The 16,019-nt window shown below is 43.9% G+C and overlaps 1 protein-coding gene across 1 annotated transcript in view; it reads right to left on the bottom strand.

The window, feature by feature from the left end:
• Positions 1-1,896: 1,896 nt before the first annotated feature.
• The window catches only part of LOC140151524 (phosphomannomutase 2-like), a 31,429-nt gene continuing 17,306 nt past the window's right edge, over positions 1,897-16,019 (bottom strand). Inside the window, exons 5-7 of the mRNA XM_072173893.1 lie at positions 15,657-15,732; positions 6,282-6,394; positions 1,897-4,962 (exon numbers count right to left, since the gene is read on the bottom strand). Of these exons, the coding sequence (XP_072029994.1) occupies positions 4,855-4,962; positions 6,282-6,394; positions 15,657-15,732 (297 nt within the window). The 3' untranslated portion in view covers positions 1,897-4,854. The remainder of the gene's footprint in view (positions 4,963-6,281; positions 6,395-15,656; positions 15,733-16,019) is intronic.

Here is a 16,019-nt window from a genome sequence, read left to right as displayed (position 1 = left end):
CAACAATGCTATGTTAGCCTCACAGCATAATCACAGTTTTTTACTTCCTTAATTCCATGAATGTCCATGACTTTTAAGGAGGCAGGCAGGATCACTTTAAGTGGGAAATTTCATACACTGCTTTGTATTCTTTCTTGAAAGATAATGATGATAAGTACATACAAATACACATTTTCATACATACAGGAAATTACGCCAGGAATCCAATATTTCTTATTTCTGAAAAATTAGCCTTTTTGAGAAAAGTGCAAAATTTGATTTTCCATACCAATCATGTTTGTCCACCAAACAAATTGCCTTAAATTTTCAAATGGATGAAATCTGTTTATTTATGTTCTAAAGATACAAAACTAGATACTTTATTTTTTGTAAATTCTTGAATATCTGAAAATGTATACTTTAAAAAATTCAATACAAAACAATTTCAAAACTTCCCACTTTCCCTGTCTGCTCTAATAAAGATGAACCTTTCCTACAATGTATGACTTTCAAGGCCTCGAAAATGCACAAGCAAAATTCCCTGACTTTCCAGGTTTTCCATGGCCCACCCTGAAAATGATAAAATTACAATTTTAATATGCAATTATCAAAATTTTCATCTAAATATTTAAGTAGCTTAATTATACACACACAATTGGAAAAATCACCTTTAATTTGTACAAAACACACTATACTTTTTCTTATCAAACTGACACATACGAGGGGGTATCAAAAAGTTTTAGAAATCGCCCAGAAGTGAAAGCGCTATATCAATGAAATTTTGTCAGTGCAATGACTGGTCCTTATGTACACTATGGTGCAAAAATGGTCTCATAAGTATGTTTACTTTTTTTTATAGGAGCTAGATGTCACTACCTGCCTATGTAACCTCATAACCAGCAAAATGAAGAAAATTGAGGCATGCAACATGATTAAGTTCCATTTTAAGGGTTACAGTGCCCAAAAAATCTGTGATGAAATAAAAATTCCTTTTCCAAAAAGCGACAGCGACATATCACAATCACCACCGAAGATAACTTTCATTTCATCATCAATTTTCTAGGCACTGCAACCCTTCAAAAGCAGGATCTTAATAATGCTGCTTGCCTCAATTTTCTCAATCTTGCAGTTTATGCGCAGTAACTGGGGCAGCGGGTTATTGGCATCTAGTGCCACCTGTAAAAAAAGTAAACATACCTATGAGACCATTTTTGGACCATAATGTAATATAAGGACCAGTGATTGCACTGACAAAATTTCATTGATATAGCTCTTTCACTTCTGGGCGATTTCTAAAACTTTTTGATACCCCCTCGTATACCATACTTGGCTCAACATAACACAGTTCTTGATAATAGGATATTAGTAAAAAGTCAAGACAAGTTTATTCCTTGGTCTAAATATTTGCTTGGTCCTCGGCTTCGAAAATATAAAATATTCTCTATTATGAATTGATCAGCTAGTTGTGTCAGTTCAATATAATAAATCAAAAAATAAATATTATCACACTTTAATAAAGTCAGTCAAGAGTAAGTAGAGTGATTTATTATTATATTATTTAAGAACACTGAGACCACATGTAGCATACATGAATGAACAGTTCCACACAACTCCACAGAACAATACTCAACTTTCTATTCTTTTTGTTATCTGGTGGCCTTATTTTATTACCAATTGTCAACATTACAATAATTTAATAGATTGGGTCATACTTATAGCAATATTACAGCTCATATGAATTACAGCAGTATATTTATAAGTAAAATACCACATTGACATTACAAATTTAATACTGTCCTTTTTGTCCAAAAATAGAGATTTAAAGGGACTTTCTAAAACAAATAAAACAAGTAACATAAATCCTTGTAATTTTTCAAATACTTTTGCAATAATGATAGGGATCAACAAATTTTAAAAAAAGTGTACTAAAATATATATATTCAGTCAGCCTGCACAGTAGGGTGTAGCACTCTTTTTTTTCCCTCGGAGTGACGCAGAACTTGCAGGTGTTTCATACAAAGAGCAGATGTTTTACAAAATCCCTACCTACTAGTACAGTATTTGCTATATTTTACAGTATAACTCTGTTTATAGAAAAATAAGTAGAAACAACCAGGGAAAAATAGTCATTCAGATACCAACTATATTAAGGGCTCAAAATACTTTGTTTCAAGAAATTCTACTGGAAATTGCCTCAGTGTGTAAATAAATCAAATGTTTGCATTTCCATATAAGTATGGTATGGTGAAGACATGTGGCTCTAAGTTTGACTTACAAATAACATGCAATTTAACACACAGCTGCTTGATACAAAAAATCTCATCACAAATTCACTTCAATGAATTACAATTAATTAGTACATTTTGTCTTAAACGTGCATACATATTTCTACAAATGTGTAATTTTACATTTTATTTCACCCCCCTAAATTTTTGGTAGATAAATTAGTACACACAAGCTTGGGATGGAATGTCTACAAAGTGTATCTCTATAATGTATGTAAACAAATCAACATTATTGAATACTGCCATTTACAGTAAAAAATATAACAATTTTCCTAAACCTCACTCAGAAAAAGGTCATGTCTACAGTAAGTATCTTTTCTTTAGAATATCTTCAAAAATAGGAGTTATAATGGGCACAATGAGGTATACTTTAGGTAAACAATTGGGCTATTCCTTTTAAAATTGCACATAAACTAATTCTATTTGAAACTCACCCTCCCTCTGTGGGGAGATTCAGGTTGAATCATTCTCAGAGGATTTTATGAAATTCAAATCGAGTTGCCTAATGTGTTCATACTCCCCCCTGACATCTTCCACAGGGGGAGTATGGATTTTACATGGAATAGCCCATTGGAAGTTGCACAGGTTATCCATTAGAATACCCTACCATTCACATACAAGTGTGTGGGGTGTTTGTGAAAGCAGAAAAATAAATGTGATCAAAAAGGCAAACAAATCTAAATTAAAACAAAAGAATCCATCAAATTTTAACTAGTCAAATGTCAATTTTAGAGGGCAGTTTGAGTCCATTCGTGTTTAACATTGTATGGTTTTCTGGGAATCAGACTCAAACATTTTTGTAGCAAATTCACTGAAAAGACCTCAAAACTAATGTCTCCACTCAAGCTCCAAATTGCCCAAAATTGGAGGGTAGTTCAAATCACCTAATTGGGCTTGAATTCCAGGGGTTTGGCAACCCTGTTCAGCATTCCAACATGTAAGAGCAGTAAAGACACAAAACAATAATTGAAAGAGAACTCCCGTCTCCCATAAAAAAATAATTACTACTAATGAAAGAATTCCTTCATAAAATACAATTGAAAGGTGGAAGTATGTTTATACTATCGTAAATCACATAATTTGTCCCATCAATGTCAGTTTTTTTTGTGTGTGAAAGCAACTATGGTACACTGAAATCAAAATAATATGCATGGTAATAGGTGGCTCACAACAGACTGTGAATTGATCATACAAATTGACATTTGGAGTAATATTTGTGAAATTGCTCATTTAAATATGTGTGTCAGTGCATGTTGATGAGGTCATGAGACAAAAGTATCAAGAATATTCCAGGGGTTAGCTATATTGGCCAACATTAAGGGAATTTACATTTGGCGTAATTAGGCTATTCCAGCTGTAATCCATACCCCCCCTATGAAAGACATGTTTTTAATCTTCCACACAAGGAGTGAGAATTTCAAATGGGGTACCTGAATGGATGACTACATTTGAAATCTGCACTCCCGATGTGGGAGCTTTAGGTCATGTCTTCCGCAGGGGGTGTATGAATTTCAACTGGAATAGCCCATTTTACAGGGATGCCTGTGGCCTGAAGTGCCTGAAAAAGTGTGTGAATTTGGGCTATAAAGTCTCAAAATCGGCTGAAAATAAATAAAAGTGTGGAAATTTGGAGTATCAGAAAGTAGGAAATCGGATAATTACCTGAAAACTGGCATCCCTGCATTTCTGAACTCAGACATGTCACTGTGTCAGAGTTGTCTACAATTTGAGACACATTGTGGTTTGTGATACTACTCACTGAGACTGTATTTAGCTTCAGTCTACTATGAAGTATTTCACACACTTAACAAGCATTCCTTGATACTGACAATAGAGCCAATGTATATTGTGTACATACAGAAGTAGGGTTCTGATTGGCTGATGGAATCATGTCATCGCTGGTGATTAAACACTAGTAGCATTTTCAAAATTGCTAGCAGTGCACAATTGCTGCAAGCGTTGGAATGTCAAAGTTGCCTTGAAGTCAATCAGCTTCCCAGGAAACATAAAAATGTTTTAAAAACGTTAATTCAAAATGTTTTTAAAACGTTTTATAAGAAAAAGCAATATAACAACATTTTAAAAATGATGTCAAATATTATTGAAAAATCCCTCCCTCCCACCTTTTTTTGCCTGGTAAACAATCAATAAGTCAGATAGCTGCACATGTGGAATCCTTTATACTTTTGTTAACCCAGTGTCTTAGTTTGGAAGAGAGGTTTGCTTGTCTTATGACACTGGAATAAATATTATTTGACCTTAACAAAAATTAACCAGACTTCAGCAGCCTAATCAGTAAATATGCATTGCTATGGCCTCCAATTAGGAATTTGATCTATTTCTGAGTTGCATAAAACATTACAACAGCTATATATACAATTTAATACTTGTTCGAGGCATTAATTTGACTAATCTCAGAAGCAAACCCCTCATTCCAAATCAGAATAGAGGGATAGCTATACTATTTTCTTTCCCTCTCTGTGAGTCAGCGATGTGAACCGGTTCAGACAGCTGTTTCATGGGGTGTATGTGTCATCTTTAAACACATGCGTATGTAGGACACTGGGTTTAATGTACAAGACCTAATTTATTACACTTTTGCTAGAGCCTCTGCCACTAATTTCTTGGTAGTTTCTGGTCCATCGGTAGTGTATCCTATAGTTCTGGAATCGTCAAATATCTCATGATCGTTACCACCCTATAGGAGAACAGATAAGAAAGGTAAGTAGAAAGAATTTCAATAATAAACTTGCTAATTTTTCACAATGTCATATCTTAAAATCCTGTCATCAAAATGAACCAAAATTACACACAGGATTACTTCAATACTCTGGTCTAAACACATGTCAGTAACCAAGCAGTTAACACTTGTACCCAACGAACATAAACACACCCCGACATAGGCGAACAGGGACACATACGCCCTAACACTCTCTCACGAATACCTTCATTTGTTTTGACTTCTTCACGTGCCTTAAACTCTATGTTGCCAAAATCACCAGGCTGTGATATGTGATAGAGCAAGCAGATCCATGCCAGTATATTTTTCAGTTGTGTCAGTAAGGTAACCATTTGGATATTGACATGTCATTAGAGAAGAGTATTAAAGTAATCCTGTATGCAATTTTGGTTCATTTTGAGCCCAGCAGGAAACACAAGCATCATGATTGTTGTATATAAAGCCACCTCACAATAAAAACAAATCCAAAATTATAATGTAATTATTGACAAAGCTGTGCTAAGGGAACAGACCAAAACATGTCCAACAAACAAAAGGAAGTCCTTTTGTTCGGGGGTCAAGAAGTCTGATTACGTTTATAAAAATGTGTTTAAAATTGATCTCTTGGGTTGGAATTTTCAACATTCACACTTACATGTAATTAGACTGCTCTGCATTCCCCCTTTTTTGATAAACAATTCATACCTTTCCATGCATAAAACATAATACATCTCCAGTGACTGCCCTGCCCAGAGAAAAGAGGGACTGCTGTAGTTGAATATGACCTGTGGGACCCACTATATCTTAACACATAGACTCAACCTCTTTTATCTCAAATCTGAGATGAATGTTAATGAAGTAAAAATCAATGTGGGTGGTATATCTTAACCAATAACAGATAGGCAAGCATACATGTTTATGCATTAGCCCAACCCACTGTGTTCACTGAACCCAACCCATGTGGGGTAGCTCTATCTGGGTCAGGTAACATAAACCACAAAATCTGTGCATAAACAACCAAGGCTGCATTTTTAATGAGGTAACATCATACCCAGTATTAGAGTGCATAGTTCATTGGGTATTCTAAATATAGTAGACCACTTGTCTTATGGATGGCCAAGCTGTTGGATCAGAACAGGATTGATTTTCCATGGTCAGAGGGATTAGGGGATGATAAATTAAAGTGGTCTACTACAGTAGACTAACATGTAATGTGCTAATTCCATTTGAAACTGAAAGTCATATTCTACTGAATGCAGACTTTAAATGGCTTAGTCTAATTACAGAAGTTCTCCTACCTTGTAAGTCTTGTCCCCAATAAATACAATAGTCTTGAATTGGTTCTCTACATAGCGTAGACAGTAGCGTTTATCCCAGCCAGTAGGAAACACATCTATACTGATTTGGCCACCTGAATGTACACAGATAATAAAAGAACATCATGTATACGCATAATGCAACAAAAACTCTTTATTTCAAACAATCACATCATCATCATTCATAATCCATGTGTCAACTGTGGAGCCAAATGGACAGTATAGAGATTTGTTCATATTGCGGTACTGAACATTTTGTGTCTTTAATTTCGTGTTGGGGCTGGATCCACAAAAATAAGACAGACGAAAAATAAATTTTGCTAGTTGATTTGCCAGTAGGAAATACATAGCACTAGTACACTTCTGCCATTTGATATTACAACATGAATGTTTAGCAAATTAAAGCCATATTATAACATTTTACTTTCAGATATGCCCCCTTTTAATTTTGAGCAGAACAAGTGAGGTAAAGCATAGAAAATTGGAGACTCAGTACACCGGTCGATCTTACCGTTTCCGATGTTGATTAAGATACTTCTTGCATCGATCCCGAGATGCGGAAAAAACCAATAGTCATTTTGTCCCACATAAATGAATAAATAACAAAAACCCCGATCCCCGAGTGGACTCACCCATTCGGTGACGTCACACGATAATCATCCTTATCCTTATCCTCCTTGGTTTCTAGATGAGATAGACGTGTGGATTTTTCTTTACCAACGCTAAGTATCATTACGAACCAAAGGACGAGATATACAGTTTGTTTGTTACACCTGAGGTAAAAACCAACCAGTATAGTACGCTAGGGAGATAGTTTTGACGACATTTTTCGACTAGAAAAGTGACAAAAACGATCCAAAAACTTAGCTTGTATGAGTGTTTCCGTCAGATACGGGACACACGTTTTCAAAATGGCCGCCCTTAGGACGCCATTTTATTTTTTGTTCTCACGTAAAACAACTATAGCAGACTAGTAAGTTACAATAGATGTTTGTACAGTACTGTGTATACATGTATGGTGAGTGATTATCGCTATGTTTATGGTGTGCTCTATCGTTATATCTTTCAGTACGCTGCGTCTGATGACGAAGTTACTGCTAAGAGTTCGTGGGTTTCGAAGGACCAGCCTGACAAATCTATACCAAAAGGTTTTCAGTTTTTCATCCCTTTGTACATATATTTATTATATCATACCACTACATCAGCGACAGCCACTGTGCGTGTGGGTCTGTTTATTGGGCTTGAGCTTGTGTTCGGGGGGGTAGTGCTGTACGCTCCCCGATTACTACAATGTCCAGGCCTTGTCAATCATGCCCTTCCCTTGTGGCAGAGTGGGACCCGCATCCACTCTGCTACACCCACAGGGATTGCTCTAAATCAAATAAGTGTGCTTCCTTTTGCATAGGCTTATCGGACATCCACTTCGAGGATTTAGAAAGTAGCGCTCGCTTGGGTCTTCGACACAGACAGAAGACTTAAGACTAAGAAACAGAAGCCTACAGGTAAGATTGATATGGTAGGAACTAGCGAGGACGGCAAGAGCCACGCTAAGGTAACCTCTGGGGCTCCGGTCCCGGCAAGCAGGCGGACCCTCCGGGACTGCTAGCGAGCCCGAAGGCTAGCAGCCAGCGAAAGCACTGACTTAACGTCTAAGCTAGTAGCAGGCAGCAGGGCGGTACTTGCCCTAACAGGCGCAGTACCAGTCTACCAGTGAGATCTCTAGCGAAGTTTCTTGCAGGTGGACACCCGTCTATTGCTGGCGATTAACAGCGGGTCTAGCACCGCGAAGTAGCCGGCGACGGACAGTATGCCAAGGGTACCCTGGGCTTGCCTGGGTTGAATCCTAGCATACAGCGTGCAGCGGACTTGCCTCGCCGGTCTGTAGCACGCAGCGTGCCAGTGGAACCCCGGCTTGCCTGGGTTGATCCTGACGGCACGCAGCACGCTTTTCGTTCCCCGCAAGGGGCGAATGAAAACGTGCAGGGGTTTAGCAGAGACGATACCGGGGCTAACGCTTCGGGGGTAGTCTTAGCAGAACCAACTGGGGCTGTCACACGGCAGCGTTCCATGGCGGGACCGCCGAGTGATTCCCTGGGCCTTGGAATGGCTGCCGGCTGTCCTCCGGGACTGGCTAGCGGCGATACCGGGGTTGGGCTCGCAGTCTCTCACGGGACAGCGACCCAAGTGCAAACAGTGGCAGCTACCGAGACGAGCCACGGCTCGACTTCAGTGGTAGCCACTATGCACGCGCCCATAGCTGCCGTGAGTGGTCCGCCACACACAGCGACCTTGGGCGAGGCTCAAGAGGTTAGGGTAGGTAGTTTGAACAGCCTGGCTGATCAACAACCCACTTATGTCCTCGAGAGCCAGCAGAGCGTGGGTGATCCATTACAGTCAATGGGTCAATTACCCTCTTATGATCGATCACTATCTATTCAGCGGAGCATGGCTCCATTGATTGATACTGCCTATTCAGGTAGCGAGGTGACTGATCGAGGGTATACACGCCAGCTACCCGTGATACTAGGCAAGCTCCTTTTAGCCAAGGGACAGCCAGTATAGCGGGGTACCCATACACACGGCTTGATCCTCTAGCGGGAACGCTGTGAGGCATGGGTACAGTGATACGCAGCCGGAGCCCTACCGGGCACCTACGCTACAACCACGCAGGTACCGCAGTAGCAGTACTCGCCCTGGTTACCACAGTCTCTGTGGCAACAGGGGAGGCGGTACTGGTACTGCCGCTCCATGGGGTTTCCTGGTGGCGGATCCTTTCAGGGTCAGCTACCGCCAGGGTATGCCCCGTGGTATCCGCCGCAGGGTGGTTTCTTCCACGGTCCAGCACCGTGGCAAGTGCCGCCTAGCGCTGGACAAGCAGTACCACCAGTTGTTACCCAGCCTGGGCGGCGAGTGGCTAACCCTGATACAGCTCAGGGTAGGCCGCGACGCTGCTATGGCTAGGGCGACAGCAGCGAGAGCGCACGGATCCCGGGTGCTATAGCTAGCATCTCGGGTCTAGCGGAGTACTCCTCTTCTGCTGGTGTTCAGTTGGCTAGCCACACGGTGGCGACACCTCCCTGTCCACCTTCAGATGCCCGTCGTCAGATCTCTTCCTCATCAGAGAGTGAGTCAGAGTCTGAAGGCGAGGGAAAGGAGTCGGAAGATGAAACCAGTAGCGACTCACAGTCTGATGAGGCTGTGCAGCTAGCTTCAGGTATCCTTCCCCCGCTTCCCCGTGAGGAACTCGCTAGCAATGGTCTGCCTCTGCGGACACCGCTGAGGTGATGAGCCGTGTGGCCCAAGGTTTGGGCCTGGCTTTCTCTCAGGAGGAGTCCGTTCAGGAGGACCAGGGCATCTTTTCAGTAGGATGCCCAGCTAGCGGCCCACACAAGGGTCGCCCGCACTTGCATTCCCCGGCGGACCTCAAGGGTAGGTTTCAGAGGGCTGTCAGGCTCGCTGGAGCTTGACGCCGCTGCTTGCTTGCGCTTCCACCGCGTGTTTCGCAGGAGGACTACTGAAACCTACCTCAGGGTCCCTGACATGGATCCAGACGTTGCTAGCGCCTGCCGCTAGCGGCCAAGCGCGCACGGGTCGTTCTCCCCCAGTGGGAGGAGGAGCTAAAGCTCATCGATAAGCGAGCACGCCGCTTATCAGAGTCTCTAGCGCCGCTACCACGCTTGCCGAGCACCTCGGTAGGAAGGTAGCGAACCACCACGGGCAACGCCGAACTCTTCCGCGAGGTTAATCTGTTAGCGGTGCTAACAGCTAACCTCAACGAGAGTTCTATGGGCCTAGCCCATAGGATGTCATCTCGCCGCCGGGAGAATGCCTGTCTGTCCCTCCAGTCAACTTACGGCTCCGACTTTGCTGAAGCAATGAAGAAGTCAGACTCGGTGGGACAGGGGCTACTCTTTGGACAGGCCTTTTGCGCTACGGTGGAGGACCGGGCAAAGAAGGCCACCAATGAGAGCACTCTGAAGAAGTCAGAGGCTGCCCTGACCAAGGGAAGGGCAGTAAAGGCGAAGAAGAAGCACAAGAAGAAGAAGTCTTCTAAGCGTTCTTCAGCGCCAGCTCCGGCTTCAGCAGGACGCGCACCACAGACTACACCCGAGCCCGAGGCTACTCCAGCACCTCCCAAAAAATCTGGGAAGCGCAAGAGTAGTGCTGGATCATATGGCAAGCCCCCTAAGAAGAGCCGTTCTTCTAAGGGTGGCAAACCAGATCGGTCCTGAGGGCCCGGCGGTCGACAGTCCATGCCGGCAGGCCTTGGACTTCCACAGGGATTTCTGGGAAATGCCGCTATTGCATTACGCCCAGAGATGGCATGCCATCTCACCGGGCGCCTGGGTATTGTCAGTGGTCAGTGGGGGTTACAGGCTGGAATTTACCAGCCACCCCTCGCGCCTGCACGATTCAGAGGTCCACGGTAGTGCCGCCAGACGGCCCCCAGCGCCGGGCACTACTGTCAGAGGTCACTCAGCTTCTCACGAAGCAAGCGATTGTCCCGGTCTACCCCCTTTCACCAAGGGTTTTGGAGCACTTTTTTCTGGCTCCAAAGAAGACCGGCGATTGGAGGTTCATTCTGAACCTCAAGCCGTTGAACGCAGTTCATCAGGCCCAAGAGAGGTTCAGAATGGAGACTCGCCGGTGCTAGCCTGCCCCATCAAGGGTATGTGGGCGGCATCGCTAGATCTCTCGGACGCATATCTGCATGTTCCGATCGCACCTCAAGATCAGAGGTTTCTACGCTTCAAGGTACAGGGTCAAACTTACCAGTTTCGATGCCTGCCATTCGGCTTGTCCACCTCCCCAGAGTGTTTACACTCCTGGTCAGGGCGGTGGCAGCGTACATCTGAAGCGCAGGGGAGTCAACATGTGTTGCTACCTGGACGATTGGTTCATTTACGGACGCACCCACTGGAGACACAGTGTCTCGTGGAGTTAGTAGTCCGTGACGGTGCGGGACCTGGGATTTCTGATCAACGCCAAGAAATCCAATTTGGTCCCGACGCGAGACACCACTATTCTTAGGGGCCCAGATCAACCTCAAGGAGGGGATCGCGGCGCCTCACCCGAGAGGGTGACGAACATGGCGAGGTGTGCCCGACTCTTGGCCGAGTCAGAGGGGCACCCGCTGTGGCATGGATGAAGGTTTTGGGCCTTATGGCCAGTATGGTAGACCTCGCACCGCACTGCCGCTTTCACATGAGGCCTATACAACTACACCTTCTAGCCTTTTACAGGCCCAGTCGTCACCAATATCCTCGCGGTTCCGATGTCGGAGATCGCTACGAGAGGAACTCTGGTGGTGGACCCATCAGCCCAATTTGACTCAAGGTGTCAGGTTTCCTGCACCAGCGGAAAAAGGCCACGAGTGACGACCGACGCGCCAAAGCTGGGCTGGGGGCCACATCCACGGGACTCAGTCTCGGCCTATGGTCGGCCACGGAGACGGAGTTCCATATCAACCTTCTCGAACTTTGGGCAGTGGAGAGAACTCTCCAGCATTTCGAGAAGGTGATCGTGGATCTCATATCGTTGTCCAACGGACAACACAACCGTGGTGGCCTACCTCAACAGACAAGGGGGCACCAGGTCACCACGGTTGTGCCTGCACGCACTCACGCCTGATAGGGTGGTGCAAGGCCAGGCAGATTACGTTGAGAGCGATGCACATAGCGGGGGTCACCAACATCCTCGCGGACGATCTGTCACGAGGAAAGGTGTCGGGACCTACAGAATGGTCCCTTGCTCCGCAGGTCGCCCAGACGATCTTCGAGGTGATGTACCACCCCTCGATAGATTTGTTCGCATCTCATCGAAATCATCAGCTGCCGGTGTACTGCTCAAGGGTCGCAGACCCACAGACATTCGCCGTGGACGCTCTGTCCGTAGACTGGGGAGGATTGACTGCTTACGCTTTCCCCCCGATCTCACTGCTCGCAAGGGTGGTGACCAAGATCGGGAGGGAGGATTGCAACGTCATTCTGATAGCACCGTTCTGGCCGAAACACCTGTGGTTTCGACCGATGGTGGATCTACTGGCGGCACAGCCGCGAGTACCCCGAGTTATTAAATCTACTCCGGATGCCCGGAGGAGAGGTACCAAGTCTACCACTAGAGCACCTGCAGTTAGCTGCATGGCCCTTATCAGGGAACGTATGCGGCGGAGGGAGGCTTTTCATCAGAAGCTGCTTCTTCATCGCCAGGGGTAGACGAGAGTCTACCCTCCGCACGTATAGTCAGCGCCTGGCTCCCTACTACGCATGGTGCGATGAGAGAAATACATCTCCCACTAGAGCCCCTGTGCCTCTAGTGGCAGATTTTCTGACAGAAAAGTTCAGGTCAGGACTTCAGCAGGCAACGATAGCCAACTACAAGTCAGCCATTCTCTCGATTCATCGGGGATTTGAAGACGGGTCGACTATCAATTCAGATGGGTCCCTAAGTCTTCTTCTCGACGGTATGTTCAACGAGCGCCCGCGGGAAAGGAAGGTGGTCCCTCCATGGGACCTCAACACAGTCTTGGAGTATATTAAGGGTCCCCTTTGAGCCCCTGTCAAAAGCGACCCTTAAATACGTCACTCTTAAGGCGGCCTTTCTTCTGGCGTTGGCTTCGGGACGGCGCTGCTCGGAGTTGCACGCAGTCTCGAAGTCAGCCTCCGTATTTACCAACAACGGAGCGACGCTGTTTCTTCGCCCGGATTTCCTTGCAAAAATGAGCGAAGTACATTCCGACACTCGCCCTCTTCCTACCCAGTATTGGGCAGGGTTCGGCAATAGCCGAAGACAGGTTGTGGTGCCCGGTGAGGGCGCTACAGCACTACCTTGGCCGAACACAAACCTTAAGAGGGGCTCATGACCGCTTATTTATCACTCACGCAGAACCGCACGGTCCAGCCGCTAAACAGACTCTGGCACGGTGGCTGGTCCAGGTGTTGGTGGACTCGGGGCGGCAAAAGACGCCGCCCCAAGGCCCACTCAACCAGATCTATCTCATCTTCGTGGGCCTACCATAGGGGGTCCCCATTGAAGAGATTTGTCAGGCTGTGTCCTGGAAGAACCCGTCGTCCTTTTCCACGGTTTACTACAAAAACGTAAACCAACGACCAGGCGATAAGTTCACCAGGGCTGTTCTGCAGAGATAACATGGTGGTTGGGTATCAGGTGTTTTGCGGACAATCAGAATTCCAACATGGTAAGAACCAGTGTTTCTATTCTTAACCACTGCACTTTCAGTTCAGGGTTTTGTCTGTTCACGTAGTCTTTCTGTTTCCGGCCGTGAGGGGGGGGAAATAGTTTGACCTCGCGATTACCATGCTACCCACTCTCCCGATCCTTATCAGATGCTGGCCAATCTTGTACCTCCATCCGCCGGTTACTTGCTAGATCGATCTTTCAGATGTTGATGCAAGAAGTATCTTAATCAACATCGGAAAGGTAAGATCGCACCGGTTATGAGTCCCAAACAAAAATGTTTGGTAGACTCATAACCGTGCGATCTTACCTTTCCGATGTTGATTATCCGGACCCCGCCGCCCCTACAAGTTTGGCCGAGTAGGGCTGCCCAAGTCGGATAAGGGATGATTATCGTGTGTGACGCCACCGAATGGGTGAGTCCACTCGGGGGAGCGGGTTTTTTTTGTTATTTATTCATTTATGTGGGACAAAATGACTATTGGTTTTTTCCGCATCTCGGGATCGATGCAAGAAGTATCTTAATCAACATCGGAAAGGTAAGATCGCACCGGTTATGAGTCTACCAAACATTTTTGTTTGGGACTAATTTACTACTAGCGCCCATGCATGTTACTCCCGCGGTTGTAATACGGTACAATCCTCTGCGTGTGTGTGTATCCCGCACGCCATGTACGTACTGTGCATACGTGTTTGACTAACATTTCCATTGTAATAATAAATCGCCGGTTCCGGCGTTTTATTCAAAATCATGGATTTTGACCAAACTACAGCACCTAAACTCTTGATTTTTGCAGATTATCTTTATTGACTAAAATACATTACAATCATGTAAAAAACAGAATTTAAAAATATTTTGAGGGCGTTCTCCTCAGCAAATGTTATAATATGGCTTTAAGCAAACTCTCTGACCAAATATATTTAAAGGAAATACAATTATAGACCCTGTGGCTCATTGAAATTCTTGCTATTTGTTGTGAATGTATTTTATCAAAGCCATACTCCTGTTCATATGTAAATTTATGCTTTCTGGCAGTAGGCCTATATTTCAAATTAGATGATTATCACAAAATTAGAATTGATAATTCAATTAACTTTTATTCTTGACATCTGACAGATGTGATTTTAAAACGTTGAAATAAATTACAGTGCAAAATAGCCGGGTCAGGAACAGAGTTTTGAATAAGGACCCGCCATTCAGTGAAGGGCTATTCACATCAGGTGGCGAGTGGTATGATCGAGCCGGCAACTTGTGAAACCCCTCGGCCGTATGGAATTTTCCATATACTCGGTTAGTTTTGTTGGGTTCATTATCGAACCCCAACGGTTTTAGCTTGTATTTATATTATTTATTTATTAACATAGGCCTATTTGTTTTTGCGATATTTCAAGCGCTTTTTAAAATTTCAAAATAATCCCATTCAATTACACGGTTGACGATGAAAATTTACTGAATTTAGAGAATGCACGGCGACCGCCACCTGATTCACATCAAGGGATAAATTGCTACTAGTAAACCATGATTAGAAATGAAGTGGCTCTCCTACTTGATACATTCAAGTAAGAAAGTGTGATATAATCACCTAGTGAGATATTATTTACCTATTGCAATAGTGATATTTCACTGTGCTGTCAAAAGTGTGCATATGATATAGCAACTGTGAAATTATATTTCTGAACTGACAAGAATCGGTTTGTGCCAGAGCCGCCCATACCAAAATAGTAACTTTGGCGAAAGTGATGTCTTTCCGAACACAACAATTCCTAAAATACATAGATTGGAATGTTCCATGTATGTGCCCTCCAAGCGTACTTTAATTCAGCTGATGCCGGTACATTGTGCAGACCTGGCGACATCGCTCATCATATGTGCAAAGTTTCTTTTGTGTACGCTGGGTTCGGGTCAACTTCGGTTGGTAATTTTTGACTTTCGAATGAAAACATGATCGTACGGTATGCTTATTCTGACAAAATAGCATGGAAATTTCATATTTTTCCCTTTTTGATATGTGTCGTAGTGTGTCGAAAAAGGACAATTAGTTTTGACATGTCAAATTTAGGGTCATATCGATGATGATACGACACATACGACAGTCGATAACAGGCCTACAAGATGCAGAGTCAGTTGAAATCACTTGACACACTCTCCATCATCCTTACCTATAACAAATGCCCACTCATCCTCTGAGAAATTTTTCTTAAAATTTTCTACCATTTTCTGTCGAATGTGTTCTTTCTGTGAAAAAAAATGTAATAAAAATCAATTTAAGAACATGCATATACAGGGTGTCCCAGAAAAAATTACCGGGCAAACTAATTTGGCCATAACTTGAGAATTAAGCAACCAAATCATAAAATTTAAAAAGCAGCGTGTAGCCCATTTTATTTTGCATCCTATATGTCAAATTTTTTTTAATCGGTCGACCAGTTGCGAAGAAATGAGCGATTACATAACACATGCACAGATTCACTTCATTCCAAGTTTGCAAGAAAGTTCACTCAACACAATGCACTAGTGGTATG

This window comes from Amphiura filiformis, chromosome 4, assembly GCF_039555335.1.
Source record: "Amphiura filiformis chromosome 4, Afil_fr2py, whole genome shotgun sequence".
In the NCBI taxonomy this organism is placed as follows: domain Eukaryota; kingdom Metazoa; phylum Echinodermata; class Ophiuroidea; order Amphilepidida; family Amphiuridae; genus Amphiura; species Amphiura filiformis.
The sequence above is the reverse complement of the archived record's forward strand: the minus strand, read 5'-3'. Positions and strand labels throughout refer to the sequence as shown.